At 54.7% G+C, this 24006-nt stretch overlaps 1 protein-coding gene across 2 annotated transcripts; it reads left to right on the top strand.

Annotated features, from left to right (window-relative positions):
- Positions 1-1720: 1720 nt before the first annotated feature.
- On the top strand, positions 1721-19672 carry Cpne7 (copine 7). 2 transcript variants are annotated; one of them, XM_052166848.1, is made up of 15 exons: positions 1721-2074; positions 4026-4106; positions 8167-8241; positions 8407-8481; positions 9609-9692; positions 10323-10412; positions 10673-10771; positions 11408-11494; positions 11761-11820; positions 12642-12775; positions 13477-13531; positions 13959-14010; positions 14082-14215; positions 17872-18108; positions 18916-19672. In XM_052166848.1, the coding sequence occupies exons 1-15, from the start codon at positions 1907-1909 to the stop codon at positions 19054-19056; spliced, it is 1572 nt and encodes a 523-aa protein (XP_052022808.1). In that variant the 5' UTR covers positions 1721-1906; the 3' UTR covers positions 19057-19672. The 2 variants fall into 2 exon arrangements, with proteins under 2 accessions (XP_052022808.1, XP_052022807.1); XM_052166847.1 differs by having other exon boundaries at positions 4026-4208.
- The last annotated feature ends 4334 nt before the right edge of the window (positions 19673-24006 follow it).

Raw genomic sequence — 24006 nt, 5'->3', positions numbered from 1 at the left:
TTGTGAGTCTAGGCAGCAAGTCCCTTGTGCACTGAGCCTTCTTGTCAGCCCATGCTAAATTCTTTGGTGACTCTTCTTTTGAAGTGGAGCTGTTGAACATGGCCACAGGTTAGCGTTGGAGGAATAGCGAGTGGACATTCTGAGACATCAAGACAAGTCTGACTGGGGACCTGGGAACAGCCCAAAGGGCAGTGACCCCAAAGTCCTGTTGGGGGGTCCAAGGGGCTCTGTGGGCACTGTCGGTCCTTTGCCAGGCTGGGGAATCTGCTTTGAGCCTCGCCCTTTGTTTGGATTTCCCATTCTTTTTTTTTTTGTTGTTGTTGTTGTTGTTTGTTTTGTTTTGTTTTTTCAAGACAGGGTTTCTCTGTGTAGCCTGTCCTGTAACTCACTTTGTAGTCCAGGCTGGCCTCGAACTCAGAAATCTGCCTGCCTCTGCCTCCCAGAGTGCTGGGATTAGAGGAGTACGCCACCACCGCCCGGCCTTCCCATTCTCTTTGCTCAGGTTAAGTGCTGAGTGGCCAGGAGTGGAAGAATCCCAGGAAACCACGGGCTCTGGAGCGACCATGAGTCCCTGCGAACGGAAAGCCACAACTACAAGCCCTCAAGCAGCAGTGAGCTACAGGTGGGCTCTCCCAACCCTGCAGGACTGAGAAGCCCAGAGCTGCCCGCGCTGGAGTTAGCAGAGGGAAGACCCCTGACTGGGGCAGCTCTGGAGAAGGACTGCTCAGAACAGCCCGGGAAGCAGGAAGCAGGAAGGCGATGGCCTAGGGGAATGGAGGATGTTCGCTGGAGCGGGATGGGTGTGTCCCTAGTTCAAGGAGGTGTTGTCCCCACAATACCTTAAGAGTTTAACCCTTCATCAAAGCTACACTACCCCCACGCGCACTTCCCACCACCTTGAATATCCCAGTCTTGGTGTTGACACCCTTTTGATCCAAGAATCTTCTGGAGTCTTGTTTGTTGATACTGAACACACCAAACTACACCACAGGACACCCCCACAGGCACAAACACCCCGCCCTATACTCCGGATCTCCTGCCCCCTTTGCCTCAATCCCCGCCCCAGCCGTGGCTTTTGGTCTGGGTTCTGCCCTATATTTAGGCAGAAATTGGCAAAGAGAATGGGCTGGGGGGTGATTGCTGTCGGAACCAACACCTCCTCTTCCGAGCGCCTTTCTCTGGGAAGGAGAGGGAGAGTACAAGAGGGAGGGGTAATGAAGCCTTCCTTCCACCTGGGGGGATGGTTGTGGGGAGTGACTGGGAGAGAACACTCCTAGTCCCTCTCCGACCCTCAGCCATAGACCAGAGTCTGGTGAGGACCTGCCCCTGGCCTACAAATTCTAAGAAACAGGGACACCCTTCCTGCTGCCAGCTCGCGCAGGGCAGCCAGTGAGCGACCACGAAGTTGCTCTTTGATTTAGGTGACAACCCCAAGAGGGACACAGGGCTTTGGTGTGAGTCTGGGGTGCTTGTGCCTCTCTCGGAGGCTGTCTGGTGTCTAGGAAGCAAACCCGATGCCTAGGTTCGAGCAGTGTGGACTGCGGAGCCTCCAGAACCGACGAACCCTATAGAGACACCACAATCCCAGAGCTGGCGTGCAACCCAGACCCTATCTCTCAGCTCCAGAGAGGGGATCGAAACCCCTGTCTCCAAGGGGCGGCTCTCCGGGGGCTGTCAGCTCCCTGCCAGGTCCGTGTGCTTTCCTCCGGTGGCCCCACCCCGGCCCCGCCCCTTCGCGGTCCCCTCCATCCCTTCCCCGCTGCATCGCCGCCCTACAGCCCCCGCTCTGTGGCGGCCGCCCGAGACACGTGTGCCCGCGCCCGGCGGGCGTGCGGGGAAGCGCGGCCACGCCTGGTCCGGCCACCATTTCTCCGGCGCCCACCGGTTCGAGTGCGGAGCCTGAAGCATGAGCGGCGACTCGGAGCGCGCGGTGGCCCCGGGGGTGGTGCCTGCACCCTGCGCCTCGAAGGTGGAGCTGCGGCTGAGCTGCCGGCACCTGCTGGACCGGGACCCGCTGACCAAGTCCGACCCCAGCGTGGTGCTGCTGCAGCAGGCACAGGGCCAGTGGTTACAGGTAGGGCGGCCAGTGTCCTGGAGCTGGGCACCTGGAGACCTAAGTGTGAGTCGAGGTTTGGGGTGCTGGCAAAGGTGTTCCAAAACTGGGGTTACCAGGGCGAAAGAGGAGGTGTCTACCGCCTGCGAGGAAGGGCAGGGCAACGAGGGAGCAGCGGCGGAAAGGAACCTCGGCGGAAAGTGCTCAGAAGTGCAGCCGAGGGTCTCAGCCTGGGGTTGTATGTCTAGAGCGAAGCGCCCAGGCTAGACTAAGGAGCGCAGGAAGGAGTGCAGCTCAGGAGTGGGGACACTGCCTGAGGCAGGTATTAGGGACTGTCTAAGGTCATAGAGCTCCCCTTCAATTGGCTGCAGTAGCCATGAGCTTCTCGCCGGTGAAGCAGCATGGTCGGTGGTGTTAGGGCCGCGAATAAGACCTTGCTGGCTGGGTAGAGTGGAGCTGGCCAGGGCTGGCCAGGGACTCCATCGCTCAGATTTAAGACACTGCGATTTAGGGGAAATCGCAAATTGCTCGTCTGTGGCTCCAGTTGAGGTCTGAAAGCCCCTCCCCGCTCCTTAATGCCCCCTGCCGACCCACATCCCAGCATGGGGTTTTTCCACTGGCCACGCATAAACCCAGGGTAGCCAGGGTCTTCAGAAAGAGGGCTTCTCTGTACTCACCAGCTCTCATTAGCCCCAAGAAGGGTAAGGCTAGTGTTGTATATAGCCCGTGTCGTGGAGTATACAAACCACTTTCTCAGTCGCCAACTCTCATGGGGACTGGCTTTATCTCAAGAGTGGGAAACAGGGGCACACCTGACAGGCATAAAAAGACTTGAACCTGAGTCGGTACTCAAGCGGCAGTGCCCCCAGCAGCAGCTCCGAGCCACCGAGCCGCCCCTTGGCCCCTGGCGGTGATGCAGAAAGCATGGGAGGATCGCCAGGAAAGAGAGACACTGGGGCTGTGGGGTACCCAGGGCATCCAGAGAGTGAAGGGGAGGACATCTTCGGGGGCCCTCTATGGATGCGGGGCATCCCATATGATACAGTTCTGCATCTCAGCTATTCCGTAGGCTCTGGGTCTGAGAAGTCCTGTGGCTCACCGTCCTAGAAGATAAAGGACCTGCCCCAAAGCATGTGCCATGCCCCTAGAAGGTATTAGGGGGCTGCCCTGCTGCAGTCTGTTTCAGGACCATCCTGTGACCCAGGTCCTCCCATAGCGTTGTCTGGCTTGATTGTTGCCTGCCTGATACATATATTCCTGGCAAAGCCCAGGCAGACCCTTGTCTTGCATACAGGAACCTCCATTGCTGAGGAGACTTGATAGTCTGCTAGCTAAGGTTTGTCATTGGTGCCCGGCGTGGGAGGCAGAGGCAGGTGGAGCTATGTGAGTTCGAGGCCAGTCTGGTCTACAGAGTGAGTTCCAGGACAGCCAGGGCTACACAGAGAAACCCTGTCTCACCCCCCCCCCCCAAAAAAAAGGTTTGTCATTGGTATATGTTCTGAAGGAGGGAGCTGAACTCCGTGGGAGAGACTGGTGAACCCAAGTCCCTCGAGCAGGGAAATCTTTGCCACTCAGCTGAGTGCTGGGGAAAGGCTTGCCCTGCCCAGGATGAGGATCTGATTCTGTCCCTGACACCCTGGTCCTGCCGGTCCCTGAGCCTCAGTGTTATAGCATCTGTAATGTGGAGATAGGAAGGTAGTAGTGGGCACAAGATGAGAGAATGCGGAGAAACTGCAGCCTGTGGCTGGCTAGGGGAAGGGTGTGTTTTTATCCCAGGCACACGAGTGTCGCTGGTGTATGGTGCGACCCTTTTGGGCAAACCGCCCTGTATACGCAGGTGGGAGCTGGGCCCCACGGATGGTAAACAGGCTTGGAATGGTACAGGTGAGTGGGAGGGGGTGGCAGGAAGCCAGACAGATCTGCAGGGAGGTCCCACCCATGGGGCTGGCTCATAGCGCGGGGCTTGTTGCAGGTGGACAGAACAGAGGTGGTGAAGAGCTGCCTGCACCCTGTGTTCTCCAAGGTCTTCACCGTCGACTATTACTTCGAGGAGGTACAGAAGCTGCGCTTTGAGGTGTATGACACCCACGGGCCTAGCGGAATGAGTTGTCAGGATGATGACTTCCTAGGGGGCATGGAGTGTACCCTGGGTCAAGTGAGTACCCCATTATCTCAGCAGGGAAGAGGGCGGGAGCAGCTTCTTGGGCAGTGATGCCCTCGGCTCAGGGATTCTGCAGAGAGGAGCATCTGGCTCTGCCTGCTTCCACTTCTCCTTCAAAGCACTTGTGTGTTTGAGACAGCCCAGGCTGTCTTTGAAGTTGAGATCCTCCCGCCTCAGCCTTGAGTGCTGCTGGTGCAGGAGGACACCAGCATGTCCACCGTCCCTTGCTAGTTGTTACATTGCCTCTTTGCTTTAGACAGTCTCGCTGTGTAGCCCTGGCTGACCCGGTCTCATAGAGACCCTTCTGCCTCTGTCTCCCAAGTGTCGGCGTTAAAGGTGTGTGCCGCTAACCAGGACCCTTATCAGTTTTTTTTTTAAAAGATTTGTTTACTTATTTTATGTAAGTACCCTGCAGCTGTCTTCAGACACTCCAGAAGAGGGAGTCAGATCTTGTTACGGATAGTTGTGAGCCACCATGTGGTTGCTGGGATTTGAACTCAGGACCTTCGGAAGAGCAGTCAGTGTTCTTAACCGCTGAGCCATCTCTCCAGCCCCAGTTTTATTTTTTAATGATTTATATATCTTATGTGTATAGGTGTTTTGCACACAACTATGTCTGGATACCACATTTATCCTGGGTCCTGGGAAATCAGAAGAGGGTATCAGAGACTCCGGAAGCAGAGTTACAGACAGTTATTAGCCTCTCTAGGTGCTGGGAGCCAACCCTGGGTCCTCTTGCAAGAGCAGCAAGAATTCTCAATTGCTGAGCCGTGTCTTCAGTCCTCAGAGTTTTTGTTTGTTTGTTTGTTTGTTTGTTTGTTTGGCTGGTTTTTGGTTTTTGTTTTTTTTGACACAGGGTTTTTCTGTATAGGCCTAGCTGTCCTAGAACTCACGCTGTAGCCCAGATCCACCTGCCTCTGCCTCCTGAGTGCTGGGATCACAGGCATGCACCACCACTGCCTGGCAGTTTTAATATTTTTGAGCTGGGTTCCATGCTCCTGTGTGTCCCACATGCCTGTTCTAGCACGTCTCCCTCCAGATCCTTCTAGTTCTGTCCAGAGTGGAGTCCTCACGTGAGTGGTGTTCTCACATGACTGAATAAAACATACATTTTTTCCCCTTACAAATGAGGCACAGGTGGGAATGTGCCTCATTTGACACAGTGCTTGCCTGTTGGGCTCAGGGCCCTGGATTCGCTGTCCCCAACACCATGTAAAAAGAAGTAGAGGCAGGAGGATCAGAAAGTCAAGGTTGAGTGGTGGTGCACATTTTTGTTTTTTGCTTTTGGTTTTTCGAGACAGGGTTTCTCTGTGTAGCCCTGGCTGTCCTGGAACTCACTCTGTAGACCAGGCTGGCCTTGAACTCAGAAATCCTCCTGCCTCTGCCTCCCAAGTGCTGGGATTAAAGGCGTGCACCGCCACTGCCCAGCAATGGTGCACATTTTTAATCTCAGCACTGGAGAGGCAGAGGCAGGCAGATCTCTGAGAGTTCAGAGCCAGCCTGGTCTACATAATGACTTCCAGCTCAGCCAGGGCTGTAGAGAGAGAGGTTCTGCCTCAAAAAAAAAAAAAGTTTATCTTCTGCTCTGTGCTCTATGGTGAGTTTGGAACCAACCTGGATTAGTGAAACCATCTTTAAGAAGAAGAAAAAGGAGGGGGAGAGCAGGAAGAGGAGGAGGAGGAAGAGGAGGAGGAGGAGGAGGCAGAGGCAGAGGAGGAGGAGGAGGAGGAGGAACCTGGGAAAGGGCTTGTCTGGTGAAAGCTCTTGTTACACAAACAGGACGTGAATTCAAATCTCCAGCACCCACAACTTTGAGGGGTACAGTCCCAAAATTTATTGGAGTTTGTTGGTCACCAATCTAGCCCCAGGGACAAGAATGACGGACAAGACACCTGATGTCCTACTGTGGCCTTCACACACCCACATGTACACACACAGGCACATCCACTCCCTCCCACAAACCAGGTACATGCTTGTGATTCTAATATTTGGAAGTTGAAGGCAGGAGGGTCAGGAGTTTGAGACCATCATCTGACGCACATCAAATCTAAGTCTTAAGCCAGTCTGAGCCACTCGAGATCCTGTTTCAACACAAGAAGAAAAAAGCCCAAGCAAACAAAAAGCAAGCCAGAGCCAGCTGTCCTGGCTCCCACCTATAATCCCAGGCTGCGGCAGACTGAGGAGAGGGGAGGGCTGCCACCCGGTCCACAGAAACCTGAACTGCATAGTAAGATCCTGTCTTTAAAATCTCTTCCCCCACCCCTCCCGCCTCCCACTCCTACCCCCACACACTCTACACACAGTTCTGCCTGTACCTTGTATTTGCCTTTTCACGAGTCTTTCCACAGTAGCACACAAGCCTTCCAGAGTCTGGCTCACAGCTAAGTGGCAGGTTCTGGGTTCTATCCCACACAGGGCCAGGGGCAGACTCCATGTTTTTCCCTGCAGCAGGGGTTGGGAGGAGCACTGCATGGGGTTAACCATGGGACTCCTGCTGGCAGCCGGGAGCCACTGTCCTCGGCCTCCTCTGTTGCCCATGTGACAAGAACTTCAGTCTGCTCGCGCTCTGGGCTGCGTGACACAGCCTTCCCACCTCGCCACAGAATACCCTTCACATTAAGGAATACTTTGTAGAAGACATGGAGGCACTGAGTCGCCCAGCAGTCTCACGGGGCTGTCACCCGACTAGGTGGGCATTTCTGTCACCATGCAGGTCGCTCTTTCTTGCCAGTCCCTTGGCTATTTCTGTTTTTGAGTTTCCTGCGTGGTGACCCCACGGCCTGTTCTCGGTGTCTGGTTCTCCATTCCGACATCACGAGTGTGACTCATCCCCACCACTGCCGGGTCGGGCTCCTTCTCCTTAGATCTCTCTGCCATCCCTGCTTTATGTAACAGTGGCTGGGATGGAGCGGGGTGCCGTCCCTTCCTGGCTCTTACAGACAATGGCACAGGAGCAGACACATGTGGATGCATTCCCAGATGCCTTCCCAGGCATGCACACACGCACCGCAGTCTGGGCAGCACTGAGCTACATGAACATATGTGGGCACAGACATACGTGACCACGTGTGGCTACACGGAGGGCCACATACAGGTTCTGTACTTGAACACATCTACATGCACTGTGAGCTCTGATGTCAGTGTGGCTGACTGGTCAGGTGCCACAATCTGTAGGTCTTTTTACCGTGGTCCCCTGGTGTCCATCAGCTAGTAGCAAATGTGAGTCAGAGGCCACTCCTGGGTGTCAAGGTAACAACTGCCCTATAGACCATCCTGGGCCCTTGAACATGGAAAGATGTGAAGGCCGAAAGGGTTGTCTGGATCTTGTCCTGTGGACTCTGTTCCCTACTGGACAGGTGATACGCCACGTGCACCCTGGGCCTGTGTGACGTCACTTCCCTCCTTAGGTTTGGGGTGCACTGCTCTATGGGTAGCTATGCACTCAGTGGGACGAGCGGGGAAGGGAGCCAAGGAGGGAGATGGGCTCTCCAGGGACTGAGCATTGGCGCCCACAGCCTCATGGCTCTCTCAGCAGGCACCTGTGCCAAGCGCCCATCTTCTGTCATCTCGGGGCCACTCAGACTCATTTGGGACGGGGGGGGCGGGGGTCCAGAGCTCAGTCACCCTACAAGGCTTCTCACCCCAAGACCGATGAGCAGAGTCTGGCCAGCTATACAGTGAGGTCCTGTTGATGGTTGATGTCCAAATGCATCTCCTTCTGTTGCCCCTCATGGGACCTGTGCACGCCACAGGCAGATGAGAAGACCCAGGAGGGAGAGACTTTGAGTAGCACGTTCAGACCCCTGGCAGAAAGGCTGCCAGCGGCGGGGGTGTAGGGGAGTGTGGGGTGTGTGTGTGGGGGGTGGGGCGGGAAGCCACCGAGAACAGAAGAATGAGCCCAGGAGGGTGTCCTCTTCCTCTTTGAAGCCTGCCTAGCTTTCTTGTTTTCTAGATCGTGGCCCAGAAGAAAATGACACGCCCATTGGTGCTGAGATTCGGGAGGAATGCTGGCAAATCCACCATCACGGTGAGGCCCAGGGCTGTAGGGAGGGGTGCCTCTGGAGGAGGCCTCAGATGGACTGGAGCTGTGGAGCTACTAGGAGAGACCAGAGCCCCCTGAGGACCAGTGGCAGCTGAGGCGGGGGCTGAGACCGATGGCCCGGAGCCCACCTGTCCCCTGTGACACACACAGGTGATAGCAGAGGACATCTCTGGGAACAACGGCTACGTGGAGCTCTCCTTCCAAGCCCGGAAACTAGATGACAAGGTGAGGCCGAGATCCCCTGCATGCTGGCTTCTGAGACTCCTGCAGGCTGGCTCACTGTGGAAACCTAGTTCCTGCCCAGCACTGGCCTCTAAGCTTCAGAAAACAAGAGACGTGAGAGACGCGTGTGGAGCCTTTGGCACGCTGCTGTCACAGTCCTGGTTACCACATTCATTGTTAACTGTTACACTTTACAGTCATCACAGACATGTCTGTCACTGTCTCAGCTACACATACACATGCACACACATGCATACATATGTGTGCACACACACACACCTGCACACATACACACATGCACGTGCACACACACACACTCATGTAATGCTCACACATGCACACACACATGCACACACATATGCATACACACATGTATACACAGGCATACGCACATGTATATACACGCATACACACATGTACACACACACATGCACACACACATGTACATGCACATCGCAATATACGGTAGTAGAGAGCTTTGTTACACATGCACACACACACACACACACATGCACGCACATACACATGCGCGCGTGCACATACACACACTCGTGCACACTGCGATATGCAGTGGTAGAGAGAGCTTCGTTCTGCATCACGCCTTGGCATGTGACCATCAGACCAGCAGGGTACATATTTAATGATGGGGAGAGAGGCACTGTGTCCTCCAGTGAGGACAGAGAGGTCACTGTGGTGAACTGGAACTGAGCCTGGTTCGTTGGTTCCTCTCACGGGTTGGAAACTGACCCTGCGCAGGTCCTCATCTCCCTTGAGATATTTAAGCTGGGGCCAGCAAGGGTGGGTAGGCGGGGTGTGAACAACTGTTTAGACACCAAGCAGCAGAGCAGAGGTGAGGACTAGCAGGGTGGGGTCTGTGGAAACATCCCGGGGACAGACTAAGGAAGGGTCCCCATGGGTGAAGCCAGTGAAGGCTCCAAACCGTGAGTCCTATCACGGCAGGCTCTCGGGGAGTCTTTCCAACTCGCTTTATGCCTGGGAGAACTGGAGCTTGGGGCGGGGGTGAATTTCTGACCTGCAAAGGATGAAGCTGGCAGGGCCGTAAGGGATGGAGCCGGGCTCAGGCCGGCAGCTGGCTAGCCCTCTTGCCAGCACACCCTCTGCTGCCCCAGGACCTCTTCAGCAAGTCGGACCCCTTCCTAGAGCTGTATCGGGTCAATGACGACGGGAGCGAGCAGCTGGTGTACCGGACAGAGGTGAGGGTCGCGCTGCCTGACGACAGAGGGGTTCAGGAGTCAAATCAGGTGACCGGAAGTGGGCCCGGCATCCTCCCAGCTGAGGGACAGGGAGATGCCACGACCCGGTGGCTGGGGGGTCTTTACTTCCAAGGCCCTCCCTCTCTTTCGATGGATGCAACAGCTGGCAGGATTGGCTCTCTGTCCGCCCAGATTTAGCGTGGCGGCTCTGTTGCTACCGGTCCTATTTTTAGGGATACCTGCTTCCTCCTGCAGAGAAACAGGATTTTAGTTACAGCGGGGAGAGAGTTCCCTTTTGAGACAAATTAATTTGAGGGAAAAAGAATCTATTTAAGGAGAAAACAGCCCAGGTGGCTGGCATGAGGCTGAAGCTATTAGGGTCAGGGGTGGAGGGGGTGGAGACTGGGAGGCTTTGGGCTACACCAGTTCTGCTTGCAGCCTGAAGCAGACCTAGGCTCCTAGTACCCAGTCTCCATGGGGCAGGATACAGGCTGCCACCCAAGTGCCCCTGCAGGCTGAGACTCTAAGAGCCCCGTACCCCAGCTAAGGGGCCAATGAGCTAAGGATTCCAGCGCCCCCGGGCCTCGCTCCCTTGGGGTCTCCACCAGGTCAGTCTTTTCTGGCCCACAGGTAGTAAAGAATAACCTTAACCCAGTGTGGGAACCCTTCAAGGTGTCCCTGAACTCACTCTGCAGCTGCGAGGAGACACGGCCTCTGAAGGTGGGAGATGGGGTTTGGAGGGAAGTTGGGGCGTGGCCATGGGGGCAGGGCCAGGGAGTTTGGGGGCGTGGCCACGGGGCGGGGCCAGGACCCACGGGCAGGTGTCCATTTTCCCCAGACCAGCTGAGATTTGCAGAGTTAGGATTTGTGGCTAAGGGAAGACCGCAGAGGGGATGATAAATAACAGCCTGCACAGGGTCGGGAGGGCCTCAGGTCCTCCGAGGAACACCCCCACCTTATGAGAGGCCTGGGCTCTCCAGTGCCTGGTCTGGGACTATGACTCGCGAGGGAAGCATGACTTCATTGGCGACTTCACCACCACCTTCGCAGACATGCAGAAGGCCTTTGAGGAGGAACAGGTGAGTTGCTGGCCCATCTCGGGCCACACAGGTTCTGACTTGTTCTAGTGGGTCTCCGGGAGGCTAGTCATTGTACCCCACCCGAGAGAAGGCACCAAGGTGACAAAGAACAGTGACATCCACCACGAGGCCAGAACAGGGGCCTGCAAGCAAGTGACCGTGTGAGCAACCGTGTCCTTCTGTGTGTCAAGGTGGGAGGGGCGCCCTTCCTGGGACCTGCCTAACCCTCCGTAGCTGGGTGGGCATGCTGGGAGAGTCGCCCTGGCTTCTTTCTTGGGCCCTGGTGTCCCTGAGGAAGATCTACAGGCTCAGAATATGGCTGGCCAACAGGCCAAGGCTGCAGTGTGCAGGGTCTAACCTCAGCCCCTGTCTTGCTCATATCCTCATCTACATGGCTGGTCTCTGTTCCATTGTGTACCTGACTGTTCCCCTGTGAAATGGGTATGTCCCCACAGAGGCCATTTCTAGTCCCCATGGGGCAGCACTGGCTTTGTATGCCCTGTTGGAGACAGCCTTGTGGAGTGTGAGGACCCCAGCAGGACTGGGACATCCAGGGGCTCCTGGCCCTTGTGTGTGTGGGGGGCTGAATACTGCTGCTCTGGGTGGAGCTTCTGCCTGTCCTTGTCCCTGTGCCAGGCCCAGTGGGACTGTGTGAATGCCAAGTACAAACAGAAGAAGCGCAATTACAAGAATTCTGGGGTGGTGGTCCTGGCCGACCTGAAGGTGAGCCTCGGCCCCTCCCACCCGGAGCCCCTAGGGACATGGGTTAGCGGGATTAGCTTCTCCGAGTTGTCAGGTGATTCTTGATTCTCGAAGGTACAGTTCTAAGGTGTGGTGGTCGTCACCATGGGTCTTGAAATACCTGGGAAGGGTGAGGGAGGAGGGAGAGATACTCAACCCCTCCCCCACTGACACTGACCTGCTTTTCTGGGTGGACTTGGGTGGGGTGAGGGGTCACGAGTGGCTTTGCCAACCGCATTGCCCGGAAGCTCCACAGGGTCCACTCCTTCCTGGATTACATCATGGGTGGCTGCCAGATCCACTGCACGGTAAGTCTGTAGTCCTGCCTCCACGCCCCCGCCCCCACCCCCACCCCCACCCCCACCCCGTGCTGCCCCAGCCAACTGGGCAGGAGCAAACAGAGAGGTCAGGTTCCGAGGTGCTATTTGTTCTCATCTACATTTCCCTGTGTCTTTCTTTTGATGCTGATGAAGGAAAGGATAGGGGGGCTGAGGACCAGCCCCCCTTAGCTGCACCCAGGGCATCCCTTCTACAGAATTATAGGGATGGAAGAAGAACAAGAAACACCTTAAAGAAGAGAACAGGAGTGGGCACTTAGTTAATGAGGGCTAGCCTTGAGCAGACCACAGGTGGTCCAGGAGAGTCTATCTCAGACTCTGATCCCTGCGTTCATGCACAGCTATACTGAGCAGAAAGCCACACCAAGATGGCCTTGGAATGATGAGGTGGAGGCACAGAGGGACCGTGGCATTTAAGAGGGAAAGAGTTTCCATGGGCCTTGCCCCTCTGAGGGAAGTTCAGCTCAAAGGATCTCCCAGAGGACAGGGTCAATGGTATCCTGGGATTTCAGGGTCTGGGGAGCCCCCCATCTTCTAGGGTATAGCAAGTCCTTCCAGTGAATAGTGGAGCTTGCGGAGAGCTGGGGAAGCTGAGATGCTAGGCTCTTGACGTCAAGCTAGGCTGGGGTATCCTGTGCCTGTGCAGTGTGTGTGTGTGTGTGTCTGTGTCTGTGTGTGTCTGTGTGTGTCTGTGTGTGTCTGTGTGTGTGTGTGTGAGAGCGCACGTGTGTGTGAGCATGCACGCGGAGAGCACAGGTGCACAGTGACACCCATCATCCTGGCGCCTGCAGGTAGCCATAGACTTCACAGCCTCCAACGGTGACCCGAGGAACAGCTGTTCCCTCCACCACATCAACCCGTACCAGCCCAACGAGTACCTGAGGGCATTGGTGGCCGTGGGCGAGGTCTGCCAGGATTATGACAGGTGTGGCCCCCACCCATCTCTCTGGGCCAAGTTGGGTTTGGGGGCTCTTCTGAAGTGGGGCTTCGAATCAGGGGACACCTGATTGTAGGGGAGTGAGCTCAAGCAAGAGGGGGGCCATCCTTGCAGCAATCCAGCAGAGGACGACAGTAGACCATGCTGCTCACCTGACCTTGGGTACAGACCCTTCAGGGGACGGATGGGGGGGTGGGCTGTGTCTCTATCAAGGCCACATACCCCTTCACTGTGAAACAAACCTGGGCGTTGGTTGGAAATCATTTTATAGGGCGGAAAAATGCCACGAGCCTCGGGGGGACTGATGAGGAAGGAGCTGAGGGCAAACCCAGATGGTCTGGTCTCTGAGCTCCACACCACAACCCAGATCTGCCCTGAGCTCCCCGCCCACAGGACTCTCCCTCTCTCTGGGAGAACAGAGAGTGTAGTGGGGCAGAGTAGGTGAGCTTCAGGAGCTGCAACCGCAGGTCAGGGTCCTTAGGCCCGGAGGAAAGACCCGGGGAGCAGCTCCCAGTCCTGCCGTGTCAACGCTCCCGTGTCCTGCCTGTACTATGGATGGTCTCAGCTCAGGCCCCTAGTTTCCCCTCTGTGGCATGGCTGTGACCCCACTTCTGACCCAGCAAGGCCCAGGCCTTGTCCTTCTCCGGTGTCTGCTTCACTCAGCTGGGAACCTGGCTCCTCTTTTCCAGTGACAAGCGATTTTCCGCTCTGGGATTTGGAGCCCGGATCCCTCCCAAGTATGAGGTAGGAGAGGCCTGGGCTGGAGCTCCTACCCTCCTTTCCTCCCTTCTGCCTTCTGCCTCGCCTCCCCGGGAAGGAGTGTGTTGGGTGTAAGAACCTGGTTGTCACCATTCCCTCTTGGGATGAGGGTGGAGGGAGGGGAGGCCCTGGCCTATGGGCCAGAGACTGACGGTTGGCCCTTAGGGCGTGACAGTAGATGCTGGTGGGAGAGGGGGATTGTTGGCTAATGTTCCTTAGAAGATGCAGTTACTATTTCATCCAGACACTAAAGTAATTGCCCAACAGTAGTCCGTCTGTCTGTCTGCCTTCCTTCTCCTTGGCCTCCTCTCTCCACGGAAGGAGGGGTCAAGAAGCAACAAACCAGCTTCTCCCAGTAAGTGGGAACCCAGCGGGTCCTGGGAAGGTCCCGTCTGACTCTTGTCCCCACCAGGTGTCCCACGACTTTGCCATCAATTTCAACCCCGAGGACGACGAGTGTGAAGGTAGGATCTGGGGGTGGGTTTGGCACAGGGCTGCATCGGGCCAGGCTCACCCCTCCCCCTGTTCCCTCCAGGGATCCAGGGCGTGGTGGAGGCCTACCAGAACTGTCTGCCGAAGGTCCAGCTCTACGGCCCCACCAACGTGGCACCCATCATCTCCAAGGTGGCCCGCATGGCAGCGGCTGAGGAGCGCACAGGGGAGGCTTCTGTAGGTCCCTGGGGACAGGGACTGCACACATCCAGCTGCCGCTCAAGTTAGCTGTGTGTGTGGTCGTGGGGGAGAGCCAGGGCAGCAGTAGTCTGGGTAACGCCCCGTGCAAAGGCAGCCAGGCAGTACAGGGGGGTGAGCTCAGGTCGTCAGCTGGTGGCCCCCTCAAAGCCCCGGGCAGCCAGTTTTTAGTTCTGCCACAGGACTGAATGAATCACTTCAAAGTCAGCCCTTGGCTATCCAAGATGGACTCAGGTTTGCCTCAGTTTCCTTCCTGTCCCTCTGCACCTCTGCAGGTGTCACATGTCGGCTTTCTTTCAGGCATGCTCGGTGTGCACATTTTCCTCAGGGTTGTCTTCTGCTCTTTGTAGCCCTCTGTGTGTTGCTGAGACGCAGCTGTCCTGCTGCTTACTTTTAATTTTTCATTTTGGAGGAAAAAAAAAAGGAAATTGTATTTACAAACGAGCAGACTAGCGCATGACTGTGGCCGTCCACTGGGTCATGGTAGCGACAGCTTGCCCCTTCCTTCCCTTCTCCCTTCCCCCTCCCTGGACCCGTTTATCCTCTCCTCCTCTCCACCCCTCCTGTCTCCATCCGCTTCCTGTATTAAGTGTCCTTTTGAACTCTTTAAGAAGCCATAGCTTAGGGCTGGAGAGATGGCTCAGTGGTTAAGAGCACTGACTGCTCTTCCGAAGGTCCTGAGTTCTAATCCCAGCAACCACATGGTGGCTCACAACTGTCTGTAATGAGATCTGACGCCCTCTTCTGGGGTGTCTGAAGACAGCTACAGTGAACTTACATATAATAAATAAATCTTAAAAAAAAAAAAATAAAAGGAAGCTATAGCTTAGTTGGGTAGTGGTGGCACACGCCTTTAATCCCAGCACTTGGGAGGCAGAGGCAGGCAGGTTTCTGAGTTTGAGGCCAGCCTTGTCTACAGAGTGAGTTCCAGGACAGCCAGGGCTACACAGAGAAACCCTGGGGGGAAAAAAAAGAAGAGGAAGAAGCTATAGCTTGATGTGGCTTCCTCCCTAAATGCCAATGCTGCCCGTGTCTGCAGAGTGGGTCTTAGGTAGATCTCATATCTGGCAGGGCAAGGCAGGCAGTCCCTCCTGCTGTCTAGTCCTACCAGGTCCACACTCTTACCTGTCCTCCCCAGAGACCCCCAGGTGTGCTCTGATTTGGACTTTGCTTGTCCCCGTCATCTTGAGCCCCACAGAGCCTATCCTGACCCTTCAGGCTCCACCTGGAACCCCCAGACTCTGGGCCTGGGTAGTCCTGCTGCCCAACAGCACTCTGAGGGGGAGGAGCGCGTAGAGGGCAGCAGCCTGTCTTCTGTCAGGGACTGCTACACACTACCCACAGTGGACCGCTCTCCGGGGCCGGCTGCCAGGATTCCTCTGTGCTCTGAGAAGGAGGGACTCCAACGGATCTCATCCTGGGTTCTAGGCAGTGCTGCCCAGAGTGGACAGATGTGGTGAACCCAGCCAGTCTGTCTTCTCTTGAGTGGACCCACCCACCCTTTTTTTAAACAACAAATTTTATGCTTTTTGTTTTCGTGGTGGGAATAATTTTTTTAAAAAAATTATTTATTGTTATATGTAAATACACTGTAGCTGTCTTCAGACACACCAGAAGAGGACATCTGACCTTATTACGGATGGTTGTGAGTCAACATGTGGTTGCTGAGACTTGAACTCAGGACCTTCAGAAGAACAGTCAGTGCTCTTAACCACTGAGCCATCTCTCCAGCCCCAGGGAAAATACTTTTTTAAGAGTTGAATCTCATAATGTTTTCCCAAAGTCAGGGAATGGCCAGGCGGGCTGCTGAGGTGCCCGCTGAGGTGCCCGCTGAGGTGCCCGCCATGCAAGGCTGTCTCCCTGAGCTTGGTCCCCAGAGTCTGCGCCAGGGAGAGCAGTGAGGCAGAGGCGTCGGCCCCTGACCTCCACATGGGCATGTGTGCATCCCACACAGTGATAACCTTTCCTTTTTAACATTAAAAATAAGAAATTGCAAGATGATTCCCATAGATCCACATGCTTGGCCAATAAATGCCCACGGATCGCTTGTTCCTGAATTTAAACATTTTCACTGTTTCACCTTGAGTTAATCTCAGACTTAAAGGAAAGTCCCAACAACATGGCCAAGAGCTTTGTTGTGTTCTGTTCTAGGGCCGCTCTGGATCACGGGTACCAGGCTTCACATTGCTTATGTTTTGAAAAAATTGATTTAACTAGTTTGTTATGATAAAGCACACATACAATTGAAAATTTATGATTACAACTGTCTTTAAATGCCAAGCTCAGAGATTTGAGGACATTCATGCATTTTGTAAATACCCTGAGGTTCAGCTTGTTTGTTTGTTTGTTTGTTTGTTTGTTTTGAGACAGGGTTTCTCTGTGTAGCCCTGGCTGTCCTGGAGCTCACTCTGTAGACCAGGCTGGCCTCGAACTCAGAAATCCAGCTGCCTCTGCCTTCCAAGTGCTGGGATTAAAGGTGTGCGCCACCACTGCCCGGAACCGGAGTTTTTAAAAACTTTATATGTATGAATGATTTGCCTGTATGTATGCAGATGGTTGTGGGCTTATACGTGAGTGCTGGGAATGAACCTAGGTCTTCTGAGAAAGTAGTCTGTGATCTTAACTGCTGAACTGTCTCTTCAACCCCAATTGTCCGAGCTCTTAAACGTTTTTTTGTAATATTTATTACATGTGGGTGCTGAGAATGAAACCCAGGTTCTCTGTAAGAGCAGTCAGCGCCCTTAGCCACTGAGCCATCTCTCCAGTTCTGCTGGCTGGCCTGGAACTCAGGGATCATCTTCCCTGTGTTTCCATAGTGCTGGGATTAGGTGCACACCACATCTGGTTGGGTACGGTATTCTTTTTTTTTAAAGATTTATTTAGTTAATGTATATAAGTATCCTGTCACTTAGACACCAGAAGCAGGCATGGGATCCAATAACAGATGCTTGTGAGCCACCATGTGGCTGATGGGAATTGAACTCATGGCCTCTGGAAGAGCAGACTGTGCTCTTAACTGCTGAGCCATCTCTCCGGCCCCCTGGGTATTGTATTTTCTCCAATGAAAATGGATTTCTGCCGGGCCGTGGTGGCGCATGCCTTTAATCCCAGGACTTGGGAGGCAGAGGCAGGTGGATTTCTGAGTTCGAGGCCAGCCTGGTCTACAGAGTGAGTTCCAGGACAGCCAGGGCTACACAGACAAACCCTGTCTCGAAAAACCAAAAAAAAAAGAGAGTGAGAGAGAGAATGGATTTCTGTTTGAAACAGTTCCCACTCCTGCCATTCTTGAAGCATGGACTGGGCACCCTGGTGTCAGGGTGTTGGGGCCCTGTCCATCCAGGCGTCCCCCTCCTCTGATGTGAAACCTGGTTCAAGCCCTGAGTAGGTGGTCTTGTCTGTAAAGTGGGTTTTCAGTGCCAAGATAGGTGGAGCGCTGAGCTTTATGCTGCATCGTGGCCAACAGCGATTTATGATTAGGATTGTTGTGTCATGCTTCAATAATTAGAGCCTGGGCTATGGAGAGGCGCACACAGCAGGGCTCCTCCTAGTGGGGGACTGGAGCTGGATGTGACATGTGTGGCTTGGGGAGGACTCAGGGACCAGCACCCCCCCCCCCTTCCTTCCCATGCCTCCAGCAATACTACATACTGCTGATCCTCACGGACGGTGTGGTGACGGATATGTCGGACACCCGAGAGGCCATCGTGCGCGCCTCCCACCTGCCCATGTCTGTCATCATCGTTGGGGTGGGCAACGCTGACTTCACGGATATGCAGATCTTAGACGGGGATGATGGGGTCCTGCGGTCCCCACGGGGCGAGCCAGCACTACGGGACATCGTCCAGTTTGTGCCCTTCCGTGAACTCAAGAATGTAAGTGGCCGGAAGAGGGGGTGGCATTGAGAGTTGGGCCCCGGGGGCGGTCCCCACTGCTCCCTTCATGGCTTCCTTGCTCAGGATATGGCCCCACACTTTAAAAAAATATATATTTACTTATTTATTTAATGTATATGAGTACACTGTTGCTGTCTTCAGACACAGCAGAAGAGGGAGTCAGATCCCATTACGGCTGCTTGTGAGCCACCATGTGGTTGCTGGGAATTGAACTCAGGACCTCTGGAAGAACAGTCGGTGCTCTTAACTGCTGAGCCATCTCTCCAGCCCAGGCCCCACACTTTTAATGTCAGGCAGAAGAGCAGGCCCTAGGGATGGCTCCCAGTCGGCCTCTACCGTGATGACCACCTGAGCAGGGAGCTCTGACCCTAAAATCTATGGCATGGAGAGGGCAGTGGGGGCTCTGTGGACCTGGCACACAGCTCCGTGTGCCCACCGCACAGTAAACATGCCACATGGACTCTCCACATACATGGTCATAAGAGAGCATGAGTGTGTGTGTACCTGTGCCTGGTGGCCCCACTTTGCCCCCTGACATTTCCTGCTGTGCTGGGAGAGATGTCCCCAGCACAGACATACTGGGGACGGTCGTGGACCCCTCTGTCAGCTAATGCTAGGACAGCCTAGGGACTCAGTGGCTGCATTTCCAGTCTGTGTCCGTAGCAGCTCAACTGACTGCCGAGTCACATGTCTCTTAAGTAGATTTGAGTCCTGGGACTGTGACCCAGATAGGGGGATGAGGATCTAGAAGCTCCTTAGAAGTAACCATGCTCTCTCTGAACCCAGGCATCCCCCGCGGCGCTGGCCAAGTGCGTGCTGGCCGAGGTGCCGAAGCAAGTGGTCGAGTACTACAGCCACAAGGAGCTGCCTCCTCGAAGCCTTGGCGCCCAGCAGACTGGAGAGGCCGGTGCCAGCTCAGCGCCATGAGGGCATCAGGGGTGGGGGTGGGGGCCGCGTCTAAGCGGTCTGTCTGTCTACAGCATCTCCGGTGCCCCCAGAGACCCCTCAGAAGCTGATCACCCAGCCCAGACCCCAGTCCTGCTCCTGTGTTCTGCTGGCCTGGGTCAGTAGCCTACCCCGCGCAACATGAAGAAGTCCAGGCCTTGTGGAGTGACAGAAATCAGCGGCTCCCCCAGGTCTGGGCCTCTCTGCACCCAACAGGCGTGGAGCTGGGTATTCTGAAAGAATGTCCTCCCTCTTGCTTGCTCTCCTGCAATCAGGTGTCAATCAAAGCAGCACTTCAGAAGAGCCCTGAAGCCCAGCTTGGCCCAGAGAGATGGGTGGGACCGTGCCTGTCATAATCCTGGCAGCTCAGCTATGGAAAGGGTGGTGAAGGGGTGGTCTCCCTGGAGAATCTTGTCATTCGATCCTGTGGAGAGAGGCAGTACCCCAACCCTTGAGGACACCTATATCTAGGCACTTGTCCCGTAGGTCTCCGTCTTACCTGGTGCCGCTCCAACCTGTGGCCATTCCTCAGCCCCCGGGGCCTGCGGGGTCTGTGGGAGGCACCTTAGGGTATAATAAAGCATCCCTTATCCTCACAGCCTATGACTTTCCTGCTTCAGGGGATCTGTCGTGAGCTTCCCTAAAATCAGGCTCACCAGGTCACCCACACCAGTCAGGATTGTGGCCCTGGGGCTTTTTCCCCCTCAGCTGATGTGTCAGGAAGGGAAAAGCAAGCCAAAGTGACTTTGGCTTGCGCCCAGGACTCACATGCGCTGCCGGCTGCGGGGCAGCTTCCACCTGTCTGAGTGGGGGTGGATTTTTTAATTGAGATTTCCTCTCAATTATCTTGTCTGAGAAAAACAAATTGTCCCAACCCTGAACCAGACCCACCCACCTATCAATCTATCTATCCACTCTGGGGCTATTTTTAGCTTCTGATTCATCTCCTGTTAAGCCCAGATAATAGACATCGCCATGGTAACCTGGCTACGATTCCGGAAGGGCCGGTGGATGTTGGGCTCTTTGGGGGACAGAGAGGACACCAGAGAAATGTACCTTCCACGGATATATGGGAAAGGAGACACCAGCAGGGTGGGACCCAGGGTGTCAGTCAGGTCTGACCTCGTCTGCACAGTGTAAGCGCCTGATAGTCCTTAGATTTGCCTGGGGTTCTTCTCTGGTGAAGCCAAGGACTGGGACCCCAGCAGCAGCAGGCGGAAGAGGCAGAAGGTTTATCCATGTAGAGGCGTCAGTGTGGAGGGGCTTGGGGTAGCTGGCCCTGGAAGGGTGAGAAGTGGGGCAGGTCCTTCCCAGAGGTCACAAAGTCAGACAAAGGTGCGTTTCTGCCTGGTGCAGAAGCATTTCCTGGACTCCCACCTCACAGAGAAATCAAGGCTCAGATTAGTAGAGGGACTCGCCTGGATCAGACCTGGTGGGGGCAGGGCCGGTACATCCTTGATTGGCAGGAGTTCCTGTTTTCACCCCCATTGCTACCTTAGAGCGTGTGCCACGCGATCTGCGATCTTGGAATCCAGAGGAGCTTGTGTGAAGCAAACCTAAGAAGGTAGATAGAATGCATCCCCAGATACTCAGGGACTCTTCCAACCTGCGTGGGAGCTCACACTTGAGCATACAGCATAAGAATGACCCTAGGGCCTTGGGTGAAGAATTTCCAAGATGGCTGAACTAGGGGTCCTAGAGTGGCCATGTGCCCCACAGCCCACCCCTCTGGGACTCACCTTGGGCCAACTCAAGCAAGGTCTGGGATCAGCCCTTCTCCACAGGTTCTGCAGGATTGGAGGCGTTGGCCAATCAGCTAACCAGCTCTAGCTTTTAATACCTGAGAACTTTTAACAGCTTTTGGCCTGAGATGGGGTGCCTCTGTCTGGGGCGGTCTGATCCTTGTTACTTGTCTACCAGAGACAGGCCTGGCTGCTTACCAGGGCTGAGTGTACCACTGAGAGGTAGGCTCACATTCTGTCTTTTTGAACTTGGGTGGACTTGGGGTTCAATGTAACTTCTATAGCTGGGTCATTAAAATACCAAGTGCTAAGTAGTTCCAGAACTCAGAAAGTGGCTGTATCAGATTTCTGTAGGTTCAAGACCAGCCTGGACTACATAGTAAATTCTAGGCCGGGTAAGGCTACATAATAAGACCCTGTTTTTTAAAAAAAATATGTTGGGTGATGGGGGTGCATGCCATTAATCCTAGCACTCAAGAGGTAGAGGCAGGCAGATCTCTGAGTTCAAGGTCAGCCTGGTCCATATTGAGTTATGGGACAGCCAGGGCTACACAGAGAAACCCTGTCCTGAAAAGCAAAACCAAACAAAACCCCTACAAATAGCATGCACTGTTCCGCTCAGTTGAAATGTTAGCCCCTTGGGGCTGCGATGACAGGAGTGACCCATGGCCAGTGTCATGAGAATGAGTCCCCGCCCCAATGGGCTTCCATGCTGCAGTAATACATGGCTAAATGTCTAAATGACCTCAGAGTACCCCTTGTACCCCCCTCTCTGTTAGCTAAGACTCAGCCCTGGCTGGTGTCACTGTAAAGAAAGAGACTCAGGCAGAGCCACATAGCTGCTTTATTGAATTGGTTGAGAGGACCCACATTTCTTACACTCCGAGCACGGCTCTTCAGCTTGGCCTGCCACACACACACTCTGACATAACAGAAAGCCTTTTGTGGGAGGCTGGACCAGTTTCTTAGTCTAAGGGCACAGCCAGCTTCCGAAGGTCCATCTTTTGTGTTCCCACCTCACTGTCCCTCCTGTAGAGCTCACGTCCTCAGAGGCCAAGCTCTGCCTCGCTGGATTAGTGCCGTCCTGTTCCTCATCCGAGCGAGCAAGCGAGCGAGGCCGGGATGGAGGGGGTGGGAAGAACTGGCCCATCAAGGCTGTTCTTTCTCCTGCTGCTGAGCTGAGCGGAAGTGCGGGCAGGAACCTGTGACTAAGTGCCTGTAATTGGTGTGGGGGCTGAGAGGCTGTCAGACAGGAGCTGTGAGTGAAGCTGTTTCCGGGACACCTGCCCCTCGCCTGCCCTTCTGCTGAGCCTGCCCCTCACTGGTGGGCAATCAGCCCTCGGGGCGTGTCCTCCCTGCTCCCTCTCCTCTCTTCCTCCTCTCACCAGATCTAGTTAGTGCTTGTACACCGTGGAGTATCCCTCCCTCCCTCCTCAGAACTCCCTAAGCATTTGCTTAAACATTGCCTGCTGTGTTGAGTTCTCACAACAGCCCCACGTGATGGCCTACTGTGAGTGCGTGCATTTCATGGAAGGGGGGCCTGAACTCACAGAAATGAAGGCGTTTAGCCGGGAATACACAGTCGACCGAGTCTCTGGGCCTTCCATGCGTCACTCCCAGGAGGCCACGCCTGGAGCCTTGGTTATGTATGTGTTGTGCGTTCAGGCATGTGTCTGTGCACACACAAATACGTGCATGTGTGTGTTGTTTTACCAAGTGTCTGAGTGTGCATGTGTGCATTTGGGGAGGGCTGCACTGCTCTGTCGCTTTCACTATTCAAACCTCTCTTAAGACTTTCCCAGTCAGTCTACTCTATGAGGTTTTAACCCAGCAACAACATCCGGATTCAGAGAAGTTATTTGCAGGGTGTAGGTGAGGCCTGTGTCTCTCTTGAACAGGTTTGTCATAGTTCCCAGTTTGCAAATGGGCACTGGGGCTTGAAGGCCAGTGCTTTGCCCCTCACCACATGCATGAAAATTCAGGCATTAAGTGGGTGAATGGAGTTTGCCTTCAACCCTAGGAGGCTCCATTTTACAAGTATAAGACAGAGTCTCAACCAGAGGAAGTAGGGTAAGAAGCTATCTGTTCGGGGTGCTAGGAGTTACTTACTCGGGGTGCTAGCATGTCCTTTCATGCTGTTGGTGGGGGAGCTGATGACCTGGGTTAACAGACTAAATCCTCTTAGAGTCACTGTGTTGAACAGAATACCCCTGAAAAACAGCCCCGGGATAAAGGAGGCCCCTGTGAGGCAGCAGGGCATCCTCCCTTGCCCTGGGCTCTATCTTTTGGGGAATCTACTTCAGCAACCAAGATGAGACTTGGGGACATGTCCTAAGGCACCTCCAGAGCCAGCCGCTTCTCAGTGCTCTCTCTCAGCCAGGACCAAGGCCTTTAAGACGATCCTTTGTGGGATTTCAGGCTGATAGATACCAAGAAGAACTCAGTCATCGTGTGTGTGTGTGTGTGTGTGTGTGTGTGTGTGTGTGTGTGTGTGTGTGACAGAGAGAGAGAGAGACAGAGACAGAGAGACAGAGATAGAGACAGACAGAGACAGACAGCAATAGACACAGAGAGAGAGACAGAGAGACAGACACAGACAGACACAGACAGCGAGAGACAGAGAGAGAGAGAGATCTTTCTGGCTCACAGTTTCTCTTTTTTCCCAAGACTGAGTAGTGCAGGCTCCTGGCCCCAAAGGAGAGGCTGGTAGAGGGTCGCTCGGTCGGTGTGTCCTTTAGGACTCCATCGCAATCCCACTTCCTGTCTGCATTACCAAGAGAACCCGCTCTCACAGGCTCAGCTCCTTCCCAAGTCCTTGCTGGACTCATCCAAAAAACCCCTGGGTCCATCCTGGATTGTTAGCTATTGTGGCCCGAGACAAGTATCTGTGCCTTTTTGTAGTCTGGAGCACCTCCTGGGAGCACTCTGGTGCTATCACTTCCCCAGCTGGTCACAAAGTCACCTATTGTCTTCCCGGGCTTTGGACCTCAGCCCACAGTGGGCAGGTTCCCCTTCCTTTGCTGTGCACTCTTCTCTAACTAGGGAGCTGCTCTGAATGTCCCTAACTCAGCTTTAGGAGGCCGGCCTGAGGCCCCAGGGGAGCGCAGTTTGTCAGGAGGCGGGCCATCCGAGCACGGCTACCCTTTGTGCCTTCCTCTCAGCCCTTCTGGGCATGACAGGGACTTGACTT

This window comes from Apodemus sylvaticus, chromosome 21 (genome assembly GCF_947179515.1).
Source record: "Apodemus sylvaticus chromosome 21, mApoSyl1.1, whole genome shotgun sequence".
In the NCBI taxonomy this organism is placed as follows: domain Eukaryota; kingdom Metazoa; phylum Chordata; class Mammalia; order Rodentia; family Muridae; genus Apodemus; species Apodemus sylvaticus.
The sequence above is the reverse complement of the archived record's forward strand: the minus strand, read 5'-3'. Positions and strand labels throughout refer to the sequence as shown.

Coding starts and splice junctions, on each gene's coding strand:
- Cpne7 (XM_052166847.1), top strand. CDS start 1,907: ATGAGCGGCGACTCGGAGCGCGCGGTGGCCCCGGGGGTGGTGCCTGCA. Junction 8,482..9,608: donor CCCGGAAACTAGATGACAAG/GTGAGGCCGAGA, acceptor CTGCTGCCCCAG/GACCTCTTCAGCAAGTCGGA. Junction 10,413..10,672: donor AGGAGACACGGCCTCTGAAG/GTGGGAGATGGG, acceptor TGGGCTCTCCAG/TGCCTGGTCTGGGACTATGA.